This window comes from Malaya genurostris, chromosome 3, assembly GCF_030247185.1.
Source record: "Malaya genurostris strain Urasoe2022 chromosome 3, Malgen_1.1, whole genome shotgun sequence".
NCBI classification, from domain to species: Eukaryota; Metazoa; Arthropoda; class Insecta; order Diptera; family Culicidae; genus Malaya; species Malaya genurostris.
This window is the reverse complement of record NC_080572.1, coordinates 163595044-163609471: the sequence shown is the minus strand read 5'-3', so window position 1 is coordinate 163609471 and position 14428 is coordinate 163595044. Positions and strand designations below refer to the sequence as shown.

Here is a 14428-nt window from a genome sequence, read left to right as displayed (position 1 = left end):
GTTGATCCGACTCAGCCCATTAAGGCGACTCGCTCTTATCGACAGACACGGATAGAACCAGTTTTCACTTACACTTTTTCTTAAAGAGATTTCATCTATTCCTGGTTGTGGCACTGATTTGAAAGAATAACTTGATGTTTTTTAGATTTCACTCTGCTTACTCTTTGATTATACACTAAATTATGTCACATCAACAAACATCACTCAAAACAATTCCTCATGGGTTCTACAGGTTCACTCGAGGCTTATCGAAACTTAAACTCACCAGATGCGATAAGGATAGTTTACATGAACTCGCTAACTAAGGATAATCGATCACTTTATCTTGTGTTATCTCGAACCTCCGGGCCTAAATTTTATTCCTGTACAATCACAGCGAGTTATCCGTAGAGAGGTTCCGGCTACTAACACTTTTCATTTCGAACTCCTATTCACGTCGGAACAGGCTAATAGGACCAAATAGAAATTTCAACCGCACAAGCAAACGACCAAAGCGAAACTAAAATCAATGAAGGAATATAATGATTATAAATGTATGAAAAGATACTAACATAATGCAAGCCACTTGATAAATAAACGGGAGAGAATCGCGCAAGGCTTGCACAAAGCACGCAGCCAAAAGCAGCATGGCCATGTCCGAGTTCGTTTAGATGTGTCATCGTGCCGGACTCTTTGCGCGTAATTCACTTGAAAGAGAGGAGAGCAGAGCGAATGCAAGTATTGTCTATTTTTGGATTCTCATAATAAGTGAGAAGATAGATGAATGACAAATTGATCGCAAATTCGGATCATTCAGTTTACATTTATTATCTTAGTAAGAATGGTGTCTCATATAAATAAGAATTCGATTTTTTTTTCGAAGCAGTTTGGATTTTGTCTTGGGATTTAATATAAAAAATGTCTGACTTCGGATTTCCTATTTATTTGATTAAAATTATTCAAAATTATTTGCCTGGTTGGACTCTTCAGGTTAGCTATAGGAATTGTAAATCAAAATCGCTACCCGTACGAATAGGTAACGTTCGAGTGTAGCTCTAATCTTGTATAATATATTCACATCTGATCTCCCAAAACTACCCGTAGGTTGTCAGAAATCTCTATTCTGTGACGATACAAACCTGTTTGCCAAAGGTAGAAATCTACGAGTGATCTATAGTCGTCTACAAAGAATCCTAAATATTTTCAGTGACTACCTACCTGACATCATATTTTCTTAAAAGCCCAGACCATCTTTCCATAAACCAAACAATAACCATGTCTTCAAATTGAATAGTTTGGAATTGAAATTCATACAATTCACAATACAAGATACAATTCATCAACCACTACCAGCCATCAGCTGGAGGTTATGAAATTATCCTAGATTTAAGTACTTATAAAATACTGATTAATTTGAATTCTGGACTTATTCGAATTCTGATGACCCGTTTCTTGTACCGAGGCCACCGTTCCATCGACCTGCACGGTCTCAAAGCAATGTTTACGTCAAATGAATTCAAACATTACGGAGAGACTTTCTATCTCTTAGAAATGGTAACCAATAATTTTATAATTAGTATTACATTTTTATCTCATTTTCGAAGATTTTCTGTAGTCTAGTGTGGATACAATTTATTATTTCTTACCCGATTGTATCCATTAGTAGAGTCATCATGTTATTTTGCCGATTACTCGACTATCAATCTACGAATTGTGATAAAGTCGGATACATGCTTTGCTTCGGCTCTATAAGAAGCAGTACTTCGGAAAACAATATTTGTGATTTTTTTAAAGAGATATCGTTCCTCAAAATTAACTCAAACGTTTTGCATAATTAGTAGTTTTTGCAGTAGTTTTTAAATGACGATGGACACGGACTTTCAAAACCTGCTTTTGAGAAAAACGCGTTACAGGTATTTTGGTTATAAATTCTAAGGAAACAATTTAATAGTCTAGGGAGCCCGTAGCTTCTAACATTAAAAAAAATATATTTTTTCTGAGTTTTGTTACGATAGGCTAGAAAATTTTACAGAATATTCTTAAAATGTTTTGCTATACGAAAATACAAAGAAAAAAATCCCCCTTAAATCGAATCTATCGAACAGAGACAGCAGACCTCATTCTAGCGAATGGTTTTCGTACATTAGATAACTATTGGAGTTGAGTTGAATGGGGAACGATATTGTTCATACATAAATAGCATTATGACAAACTCTTCAATAGAGAACTAATAATACGAATAGAAAAATTATTTATCACAGGATGGATACTCTTACTTATATGACGTATTCTATAACATCTTTAGATATTTATCTATCTATATCTATAGATCTATAGATCATTCTTTGTAATCGCATCACGTAAGAACGGATGGACGGATTTAAATGATTATTTTTTTGTTTGATGCGTTTTTACCCACACCGGGTTCGTACATCAAAAAAATTAGGAAAAATTGCCAGAAAAGTGGGAAAGATCCATAAAGTTGTTTTGTGTGGACAATGGAATTTTCCACTGAAAAAGTCGTCAATGAGTCGCTTGGTGTTTGGCGCATAACGAGTTGCATAAGTGGTTGGCCGTCGAAGAAAGGAATACTAGATCGTTGAAAGAATCCTTTGGCGCGCAACGAGTTGTTTTGTGTGAAGTTTTCACATGCATACTTCGTCATTACGAGCCACATGCTTAATTGGGTATCAACATTATCGCTTGCCAAATGATTTTTTTTATGGAACGCATCTGAGTGTTCTAGATATACCGTGAACAGGATCAAAAGTTCTGATATTGTTTACCAGAAGATGCATTGTGTGCAATGTAATCAGTTAGATGATTAATGTTGGCCATCGTAGACGTGAGATGAACAAATCACATTATAGAACGATTTTTGTACCAATGAATGATAGGATTCTGCTGTTTAAATAATGAGATCAAACAAAGAGGTTTGCCTTGCATTTAACATGCTGAAGTTCGTTTGTGTCGGGTAAATTCTAGTGGATTGAAAACCATTAGTTGTGAGATTTTATGCATTGACTCGAACGATAAGCTGAATACTGGTATAATCACTCTTTATGTTCACTCCGCTATAACAGAAGAATTGCACATTATTTTCATATTTAACTTTCTGATATGGATTCTCAGTACCGAACTCCACCATTAATTTACAATTACTAAACTAAACAAAACGATGTGACGACTAATGAGACGACTATTGATACAACTATTAAACGAATGCAGTGTTCATGTAAAAGTTAATGGACACAATATTTAAAAGAACGGTAACATGAACTTTCGAATATTCAAGAATAATTCATTTTATCTTTCGTTTTTTTAACAATGTCAAACTAACTAGAGACTGTGAGAGAAAAAAAAGTATGAAAAATGTAGAGCCATAGTACTCAAGGAAGAGCAAGGATTTGAAAATAAAGTGCGGAAAAATTCGGCGTAACAAGGTTCATTTTAGTAAGAAGAAGGTTTCTCGCATCTAAGCTTTTACCTTCTATCAGAGGAATCGAACTTAGCGATGCGAATCGTCGGAGTCTCTGATGTCAGAAATTTACTAAATAATTAATGACTGACCAGAATGATTTACTAAACATTTCGTATTGTATCTACAAGGTAGTCTTCAGTAACTGAAAACAAGAATTGTTTATAAATTAAAAGTAAAAAAAGTTTTATCACTGAATTGTTAATCGAAAATTGTTCCTGTGATTGTCACTCTACGAACATTCATTAAACACAACTAAATAATATCACCAGACTAGCGAGAAGTGACGAACTACAAGTCGCGAGGGCAGGTTTTGTAAATTTGCGGAATCGATTCAAAGTTGTCATCTTAGTTATTTTTGCTTCACTTTTTATCCCATATGCCGAAAGCATTAGTTTGAGAGAGATGTACAATCGCTGTTCGATGCACTGACTCAAAAGATGGTATGGCGATTGGTGCATTCGCTTAATTTTTGCGTAACAAAAGCTTGTAACATATTCACAATACTTTTTGATTAACTCATCGCAGCCAAGTGATCAGTAAAATAATGGAAAGATACATTAACAGCCTAAGACGTTTGACAATTCCTGTCATAAAGCATAAACTCAAAAAAAAAAATCGGGCGAGACGAAGTTCGACGGGTCAGCTAGTTTTAGATAATATAACAAAAAACTACAAGAATCAGCCCCATGTGGTTGTTCGAGCCATTGATGAGGAACAAGGGAACCGAAATTTCTAATGATCTACAATCAAATAGTTCAATCAATCGTCACACTTTTAAATCCGCTATTGCACGAGAGTCTGCCTAGATTTATCTTGATTAGGAACCACCACCGAACATTGTTTGTTTTATAGCCGACGAAATTACACCAATATCCCAAATGTATGCAATTATATCTTTATACATACTTGCGATACGGATTTTGATATTAAAGCTTCTGTTCGTCAAGCTTGTGTTCAAGTTTTGTATTCAAGCAGTGATTTTTATAGCGTTAAGTTTTTCTACCATTCTGCGATTTCGGTTGAAGCGATAAACTTCTCATTATCAATCGAGTTCATATTATATAAATTAGAAATTAATCTTACGCACTCAACATTTACCCTGGAATAGTTGTCAATTTCTCAGACGAAACGTCAATTTTTAGCAGACAAAATAGGACACTGCTCGCTACTAATCAAAATTTCAATCATTTATAATTGAAAATACGTGGCTTGATACATGCAAATCGAATCTTAGAAATATTTCCAATCAAATAATGAAATAATATTAATAATTGATACAAAAAATACTGAGCTGTAAGTGTTTAAAACCTGACCACATTTCTACGTGTATTTTTCCTCGAGTTTCTAATTTGCACCCCTATATAGAAAATAAAGATGTGTTCCACATCAAAAAAGTTGCGCATCTCTTGGCTGTGTACTTTTAATTAAAACAAATTAAACAACTTGGTATCTATTCATCTACTTGCAAAAAATTTAAAAATAATGATTATTATTAATACGTTCGTATATCAAACCACGACTTCACCTATCCGCCGAGGAAATTTTGAAGAAAAGCAACTCCGAAATCCACTTCATCCGCTGTAGTGATCATAATAACGAACTTTTCAATCATTCCGCAAATCCTGATGGGCTACAACGCACGATCTCTTTTTCACTCTCACATTTTACTACTAAAGAGCACCCACTCGACACTGTTCTATTGATCAATTATTATCATAGTTCAGGTGTTAATTAAAAAAATGTTAACACCAAGTAATATTTTTAGTTTGATATATCAAAGGATCCGGCCACCTAAATAAAAAATCGAAACATACACCGTTGTGCAAGAAGTCGGCTACTTCATCCCGTCCTCTTACTGCCATATCTTCTAATTACCCGTAATGGAATATTTTGATTTGACAAACGATTAGATAAACTAGTATCGAGATCTCCCATTTCAAACTGGTTGAAAGACAGTAGCTTACGGACAACGGTGCAAGAAGCAGCGAGATTCATTTTTATGAAAATGAACGATGCATCAAATTCAGGTCAGGTCGTGTCAAGAACAGTGCCATTTATTAACAATGAAAGTGATCCAAGTAAAACAGCAATTATAAAAAAGCAATTCCAAAAGCACCAACTTTCAGTTAGTGAAAGTTCATCAGAGTAAAAACTAATCAATGATGAAATGTAGCCCAACCTAATGATTTCATCTTTCAGTGACTCCTTGCGTGCTTTGGAGTGTTTGATAATTTGTCGTATTTGCCAAAACCGGCTCAGTGCTCCAAGAATGCTTCAGTGTCAACATACATTTTGCCTTGCGTGCCTCGAGGTGTCTTTTCAACGCCAAAATAACAAAAGTGGGCTACTACTGATTGCACAGAAAAATAAGCTTCATCAATATTTGTTATGAACACACTCTCTAATTTTCTATTGTAGATTATATTTTATGCTCGACATGTAATGGTATGCAAAAATTGTCTTCAACTTCCGGTGGAGTGTCGAGTTTGCCGCCTAATCTTTACATTGATTCAGTTCTGAATGTCCTAGGCAGTCAAACAGACATTCCGGATCGCCAAGACCGAGAACAAAACTTATCAATCGCTCCGACCGCAAATGTAAGTGCTGCTCATGTTCATTCAATACATGTGTGATAAAAATTAGATAAAAACTTCAGGTTTAAATGATGATAAGTGACTAACGTTCATCAACACATTTTTCAGATTCCAGATGTAGAACTACACTTAAAATGTAATAGATGCGACACAGTTGGAAGTATTATGATGCAAAACTGCTATCATTGTAAGCAAGTGAGTTAATTTGCTCAAATTTAATTTTACATGTGTTATGTGTGGTGCGTAATAAGCCTTTCGGTTGTACCTATTTCCAATTTATTACATATGTATTTATTATTTGCATATTTAGAGAATAATTTAATCTGCAGTTGATAAAGCAAGCAAAATATATTTGTGCCTAATCACAAAAAATAATGAAAATATAATTATTTATTGATAAAACTAAACTTTGTACTACTATCGGGTTTCTTTAGAAAATGTTCTTTGTTTGTACAACGAAAGAAAACCTATTTGTTTGCATTCCAATCAATAAAAACTGTCGTCACTGATTACAGATTTTATGTGCTATTTGTTGGCAAACCCATATGGATGAATTGGACAAACAAGTTCGGCAGCTGGATGTCCAACTTAATTCGGCAAGTGAAAAAATGGATCATAAAATAATCGCTTATAAGGTAAGCAAGTTGAACACTCTCAGCATATAGAAATCAGCAATCATTTTCATTGAGCTTCGCCACCGAAAGAATCGACGTTCTACCGGGTGATATGTGTGGAACGCACGGTGGTTGAAGTATTCAACTGAAATTTGCTAAAAAATCTTTTCCAAGTAGACAAATTAAAAGCATTTTGTCACATTTTTGCATGCAGTACTAGTTTTCTTGGGGTATCCGGAAACGCAATCACCAATGTTTAAAGAAAAACACGTAGAGACACCAGTGAAATTCAAGAGAACCACTTTTTGAACGAGCAAAAAAATCAGCCATTGTTATCATCAACCGTTTTTATTTTTGTAACCCAACACGAGCAAATTCATTCAATCGATGAAGAATGATATCCAATCAAACTTTCAATTTTTTTGGGCACAAAATCCGTTAACAATAACTTTGCATACCAACGCACTATTTCCAAATGTAGCACACGTGGGTGAAATAACAATTGAAGCACGTACGAATTTGACCAAATTTTACTTAAGGCATAATCTAATTATGGACACTAGAAATCGTTGCATTTGTCGCAAGCGCACATTCGTAGGATGGAGGAAATGTATCTTGTTGTAGAATTTATTGAAGCATTCAGCATAATGCTGTAACGAAATTACAAGGGACGACTCAGCCACTTTCGATGACGTTCATGAGCGGATGGAGATACCCGCGCTACGTGAATGTAATGGCGACAGTCTTATTCGTACTGGGCGATGAATGTAACGAAAGAATGATAGTCATCAAAAAAAAATCGGCAGCATTTTGTTTTCTGTGCGAATTTCATTGCTGCTCATAAACTTTCATGAAGACATTCATAACGGCGTTACTAGTGACGGTTTTCATCTCGATACCGTTCCATGAAATGGTTGAAATTCAAATCGTAGTGTTAAGCTTTGTCAAGATGAATAGGGTTGTAAACGAACACAAAAAAAAAGAATTTTTGAAAAACTTTCAAATATTAACTGGATGAAAATTAAAATTAATGGTGATCCAAAATTTACTAGATAAAAGTATTTTCAGAACAGATTTGACAAGTAGATGCCTCTCTCTCTCTTTTGCTTACTTACCTTATCTAACAGCTATAGGCCTGGGGTGTCCTTTGCTGTATCAAGAATACGTCTCCACATAACTCGGTCCATGGCTGCTCGTCGCCAGCCACTCAAGGTACGGACGCTTCTGAGATCACCCTCCACTTGATCGATCCACCTTGCTCGCTGCGCTCCTCTTCTTTTTGTACCAGTCGGATTAGATTCAAGATCCATTTTCACTGGGCTGTCTTCCGACATCCTTATGACATGCCCAGCCCATCGTAGACGTCCGATTTTAGCTGTCCGTACGATGGGTGGTTCTCCTAGCAGCTGTTGCAATTCGTGATTCATACGCCGTCTCCACGTTCCGTCTTCCATCTACACTCCGCCATAGATGGTCCTCAGTACCTTTCTTTCGAAAACACTGAGGGCGCGTTGGTCCTCTGCCAACATAGTCCAGGTCTCGTGGCCATAGAGAACAACCGGTCTAATTAGCGTTTTTTTTTTCAATAGTATAATATATATTTTTAGGCACACTGCTTAAGCTCTAAGATGCCAAGGGTATTTCCTAATCTTAATTAACGACTAACTTAAAACTAGAATAGTATCATTAGATTATGTCGTCTAGAATTTTTGGAAAAAGCTTTTAGCTGGCGTTCGGCAATGGTCGGTGAATTGAATATTGCATGACTTCCAGTTGGTGCTATCTATGGCCGCTTCCTTTCAGTTCATGTGGGTCCGCGGGAAACACCCCCAGGCTACGAAGGCCCGGCGGGTGGCCCGCATGCTGGTCATCGACTGGAGCGTAGGACCGTAGGCGGTGATGGTGATGTTACGAAGAGATGAAAAAATAAAAAAAAGTAAATATTGTGGAAACCGAGGTAAATAGGGGGTATGGAAACAAAATGTCTGAAAACTACAGAGATCTAATTAGTTGCCATCGAGATGGTGAAGAGACGGGGGAAGGGGGAACGAAAAGTTAGTGACAAAAAAAGATCTTGTTAGTTCCAATGAAGATGGTGGACAGGGACGGTGATCGAGAGAATCGGGCGGATGTTAGTGTCGAACCTGTAGGTGGAGATTATACTTTCTGAGCGAGGTATAACAGATTACACTTGGATATTAATGTGTTTGAGGTACTGGTATATAAGAAGCATATAAGAGATATCCCGACTAGCAAACACATCTCGGACCGGAACTTCAGGTGGTCTACCTCGGGCCCTTAGGGAGTCCTTTAATAAAGACCTGGCGTCACGATACTCCGTACACGTCCATACGACATGCTCGATGTCCTGATTACCGTCACCACAAGCGCAGAGACCGCTCTCCACGATTCCAATACGCCGGAGATGCGCGTTGAATGTGTAATGGTTTGACATGAGCCGAGACATCACACGAATGAAGTCACGACTCACGTTCATCCCCCTGAACCAAGGTTTCGTCGATACCCTAGGGATAATGGAATGCAGCCATCGTCCCAGTTCGCCATTGCTCCATGAAGTTTGCCAACTTTCGAGAGTTTTCTGACGAGAGATACTGAAAAATTCATTGAAGCAGATTGGTCTTTCGTAAATATCACCTTCTAATGCGCCCACCTTAGCCAATGAGTCTGCCTTTTCATTGCCCGGAATGGAACAATGCGAAGGGACCCAGACTAACGATATTAAATAAGACCGTTCAGATAAAGTTCGCAAGTGTTCCCGTATTTTCCCCAGGAAATATGGGGGATACTTTCCTGGCTTCACTGCGCGGAGAGCTTCTATTGAACTTAGACTGTCCGTGACAATGAAGTAATGGTCTTTGGGCAAGGTTTCAATGATCTCGAGGGTGTACTGAATAGCAGCTAATTCTGCGACGTAGACTGAAGCCGGATCACAGAGTTTGTACGAAGCGGTGATGTTCTGATTGAAGATTCCGAAGCCTGTGGACCTGTTGATGTTTGATCCGTCAGTGTAAAACATCTTTTCACAGTTGACTGTTCTGAATTTATTATAAAAAATATTTGGGGCCACTTGAGGGCGTACGTGAACCGGGATTCCACGAATTTCTTCTCTCATTGTAATGTCTCTTGGAAGTCACGGAATAAGTAATTAACAAGACGTTACTACTATTCTGCTGGAATACATTTATTTAGAGATCCGGTATGTACTCTATTCAATTCACAACTGGTTCAATCTCTCACTGTCGCTCTCCACTCTCCAAGGGGGGCATGGATGCTAATTATGCACTGAAAGAATACTACACATCCTCACACTAAGATTGTAATGATACCTCCGGAATCTCCGGGTCAATAAAGAGCATCTGCAATATAAAAAAAATAATTACTATTTTTTTTATTATCCTGCCTCCTGCATCCCTTAATCTCCAATATCCTCGTTCGAAACCTCCTACTTCTAACCCCTCATCACTGTCCGTAGACCTATTTGACATTGAGCTCTGATTAAATTCTACCGTTTGTGTATCCGAAGATTGTCTATCATCTAAACTAATTCGACTCATTTGGTCTGTCAAATCCTGAATACTTTCATAGCTTTCTTCGCTACTAACGGACATGTTTATTTTGTTTCCAATTGTGCTATCTGAAGATACTTCCTCAGGCTCTTGCGCACCCGTGGATTCTTGATGCGCCGTTGGTTCTAACTGCGGCTCTATTATACGCTTAATCGGTACGGTTCCTTTCATAGAAGACAGCACGTTGCTCTGTGATCCATTACTCGGCGTCACAATCATTGAACTGGCTCCAATGCGGCGATCTGATCTCATTTGGTTGACATGTCGTTTGATGAAACGCCCTGAATCCAGTTGAACCTCGTAATTTCGATTTCCCTTCGCACGTTGCACTATTGCTGGCACCCACGTTGCTTTATTTGGGTTGGAATAGTCACGGACCACGACCTTCTCCCCCGCCTGAAACTGTACTTCTCTTGATCCTTTGTAAAACTTCTTTTGGTTTTGCTGAGCCTTGTCCAATTTGGTTCGTGCCTTTCTTTCTTGTTCTGTAGTATTGCCCCGGCTAGGTTTCATCAAATCTAATGATGTTTTGATCTCTCTGCCTAGCATTAGAAGTGCTGGTGACATTCCTGTTGAAGAGTGGGCGGACTTTCTGTAGCCAATTAGAAGTTTGCTATTATTCCTGGAATACAGGTTTTGCCTTCAGCCAAACTTTTGTTCAATGATAATTTGAAAGTTTTCACCATGTTTTCGGCGGCGCCGTTTGTGGCTGGGTGCCCTGGGCTCGTTAAGCTTTGCTTAATTCCGTTTGCGGTTAGAAATTTTTTTATGTCTGCAGCCACAAACTGGCTACCGTTGTCGCTTACCAGTTCGTCAAAAATTCCAAACCGTGCAATACACTCTGTTATCTTTTCGATCACAAATTGTGCCGTACAGTGTTTCGTTGGGAAAATCTCGACCCATTTTGATAGCGCATCGACTATTATTAGGAAAGACCATCCTTTAATCGGGCCGGCAAAATCTACATGAACTCGGCTCCAAACTCTTTCCGCCGGTTCCCATGACAACAACTGTGCTTTTGGTGGTGACGGACTTTGCAGAAGACATACAGAACAGTTTTGTATAAACTTTTCTATGTCTGCGTCTATACCTGGCCACCAAACATATGATCTAGCTACATTTTTGCTCTTGACGATTCCTAAATGGGACTGGTGAATTTGCTTCAACACTTCTCCTCGGAGTAACATCGGTACTACTACCTTATGTCCGCGCATGATTATGTCATTTTCTAAAGATAATTCGTTCATAATTTTAGCATATGGACTATTTTTCGGAAGGCGTGTCGCTCTCTCTCCTCTGAGCACTCTCATTAACAATCCCAGGTCATCGTCCGCCCTTGTTGATTCGGCCACTGTCTTCTCGTCAATCACTTTTCTCCCGTCTTTATTAATAAAATTGAGATACGAATCTTCTTTCTTCCATATCTTCCAGGGTTCGTTTGGAAATCGTGAAGTAAAATCTGCTATGTTCAGCTGCGATCGCACGTGGCTGATTTCATAGTTAAATCCGGATAAAAAGTGAGCCCATCTCTGCATTCTACTGGCTGCGATCTGAGGAATACCTTTTCTTGGATTAAAAATGCTCAATAGTGGCTTGTGGTCTGTACGAATGACAAACTTGTTTCCGGCCAAATACAGAAAAAACTTATTTATACCGTAAACGATAGCAAGAGCTTCTCGATCTATAACACTGTAGTTTGTTTCCGCCGGGTGAAGTACTCTTGATGCAAACGCGACCGGCCGCTCTATGCTACCTTCTTCTTGACTTAATACGGCCGAAATACCCACATTTGATGCATCGCATGTTAAAATAAGTTTTGCTTTAGGATTGAAATGTGCCAATGTTATATCCTTACAGATTTCGTCTTTAATCCTTTTGAACGCGCCTGTGCAAACTTCTGTCCACTCGAAACTGGCTCCTTTTCGCAAAAGTTCATATAATGGGCTCATGATGTCAGCTAAATTCCTAATAAATTTAGCATAGTAGTTTACCAGACCTGCAAAAGCTTTTACTTCCGTAACATTTTTTGGTTGTGGCGCGTCTCGTATTGCTTTGATTCTCTCATCAGTTTTCATTAATCCATCTTTGGTGATAACGTGTCCTATAAACGTGATCTTGTCTTTGAAGAATTGGCATTTATCCAAGTTGAGCCTTAAGCCGGCTTTGGTTAGTATGCTAAACACCTCTCTCAAACGATCCAGGTGTTCTTCGTCCGTAGCACCTGTCACTATAATATCGTCCAGAAAATTGGAAACGCCTTTGATACCACAAAAAAGTTTGACTATTTCTCTCTGTACTATTCCTGACGCCGGTTTCACACCAAACGGAAGACGATTCATTAAATAAACTCCTTGCATAGTTGATATCGCACATAATTGCTTCGATTGATCGTCCAACTCGAACTGGTTATACGCCTTCGATAGATCCAACTTACTGAACTTCACTCCTCCATTTAATTTTACAAAAATTTCTTCTGCCGTTGGTAAAGGAAAACGGACGTCCTTTAAACAACCATTTACGGTTACCTTGTAATCGCCACACAGTCTTAATTTTCCATTCGGTTTAACAACTGGAACTAGGGGTGTGCCCCAACGACTACTATCACATTTCGTGATTATTCCTGCTTTTTCCATGTTATCTAACTCCGCGGACACTAGTTGTTGAAATTTATATGGTACTTGTCTGGGCTTCTTAAATACAGGTTGCACTGCTTGATCTGTCAATTCCAGATGGACTGTTTCGTATTTGTAACACCCTAGCTCCGAGCCAAATATTTCTATATTTTCTTCGATTAATTTCCTTAGTAGTGTTTCATTATCTATAAACATTTTATTTACCGCTGCCCAGCGAATATCGAATGCCTTCATAAAGTTTTTTCCCAACAGGGGCGGGCCTAACCCTTCAACTACTGCGAATATTATGTTCTTCGATTGATTGTTGTACTCGACCTTTGGTTTAATTATTCCTTTCACTTTAAGCTTTTCTCCGGAATATAGTTTTAACTGTATTTCGCTATGTTGCAGGCTCCATTGAGCTAAGTTACTACTATAGAAACCATGGGAAATAACACTGACTCCGGCTCCTGAGTCCAACTCCATCGCGAACTGCTTATTGCCAATTTTTACCTCCACTGAGAACCAATCATTACTCTCACTAGCGCGGGATACTCTATATAAGGTGTACAAATCCGACTTGCGTATGTAATTCTGCTGCAATTGTACTTGATCCTCTTCCTCTTTTTCGACTGGTTTTTCTTTGCTTTCCGCTGTTGTAGCTGCAACATAGTAATTTCGCCGACTATCGCAAGCTGACTGTACATGGCCCTTCTGATTGCACTTTCGACAAACGTAATCCTTGAAGCGACAATCTTTCTTATAATGTCCCATTTTGGCACAAGCGAAACATTTGATGTTAGAATGGTCATTCCGTTTTTCTGCATCCGCGTTCGATTTGTATCGGTTAGCTCCGCTCTGATTCAAGTTGTTTCGTTTAACGAAGTTCAATGGTGCTTCCGTTGTGTCGACCTCGTATCTCAGAGCTAATTCCTGTGCCTTTTCGAGTGTGAGATCACCGCCTTCCTCGCAAATCCGCTCGAACGGTTTACCTTCAAGGCCGTCGATAAACTTATTTACCAAATTGTGCTGTAGTGTATCGCCAAACTTACAGTTGGTTGCTAAGTTTTTAATACGTACTATCCATTCATTTACAGCTTCGTGACCGTTCTCATGACGCTTTGCTCGAAAAAAACATCGCCTTTCCTTGTGAACAACAACAGGTGGAGTAAAATGTGTAGATAACAATTTACACAACTCTGCGTAGGATCTATCTTTTGGTTGATCCGGCGTACATAAATCTCTTAGCAACTTGTATGTTTTCGAGCATAAATGATTAATTAGCATCGCTTTTTTGATATTTTCTTCGATTTTATTAGCCACGTAAAACTGTTCCAGCTGCTCTCTGAAAAGCTCCCACTCTTCTACCTCTGCGTCGAAACATCGAAAATTAGCTATGGAAGCCGCCATTTTGGCTTATCCGAAGGTTGGTTTAATTGCCGCAATTTCACTAAATTTCCGCTGCCTGTGCTACTTCCAGACTCGTCGCCAGTGTAATGTCTCTTGGAAGTCACGGAATAAGTAATTAACAAGACGTTACTACTATTCTGCTGGAATACAT

General features: G+C 38.4%; 2 protein-coding genes across 4 annotated transcripts in view; one reads left to right on the top strand and one right to left on the bottom strand.

Moving 5' to 3' along the window:
- LOC131435286 (uncharacterized) overlaps nucleotides 1-480 on the bottom strand; it is a 31329-nt gene extending 30849 nt beyond the window's left edge. The window contains exon 1 of one of the 2 annotated variants that reach the window (XM_058602982.1): nucleotides 73-480. The gene's annotated coding sequence lies outside the window, so the exon portion shown is untranslated. The remainder of the gene's footprint in view (nucleotides 1-72) is intronic. The other variant, XM_058602983.1, reaches the window with a different exon arrangement.
- LOC131435285 (RING finger protein nhl-1-like) overlaps nucleotides 1-14428 on the top strand; it is a 46994-nt gene that overhangs the window by 10456 nt on the left and 22110 nt on the right. Inside the window, exons 1-5 of one of the 2 annotated variants that reach the window (XM_058602980.1) lie at nucleotides 5431-5605; nucleotides 5660-5799; nucleotides 5879-6057; nucleotides 6163-6249; nucleotides 6570-6689. In XM_058602980.1, the coding sequence (XP_058458963.1) occupies nucleotides 5460-5605; nucleotides 5660-5799; nucleotides 5879-6057; nucleotides 6163-6249; nucleotides 6570-6689 (672 nt within the window). In that variant the 5' untranslated portion in view covers nucleotides 5431-5459. Of the gene's footprint in view, nucleotides 1-5430; nucleotides 5606-5659; nucleotides 5800-5878; nucleotides 6058-6162; nucleotides 6250-6569; nucleotides 6690-14428 lie in introns of those variants that run through there. The other variant, XM_058602981.1, reaches the window with a different exon arrangement.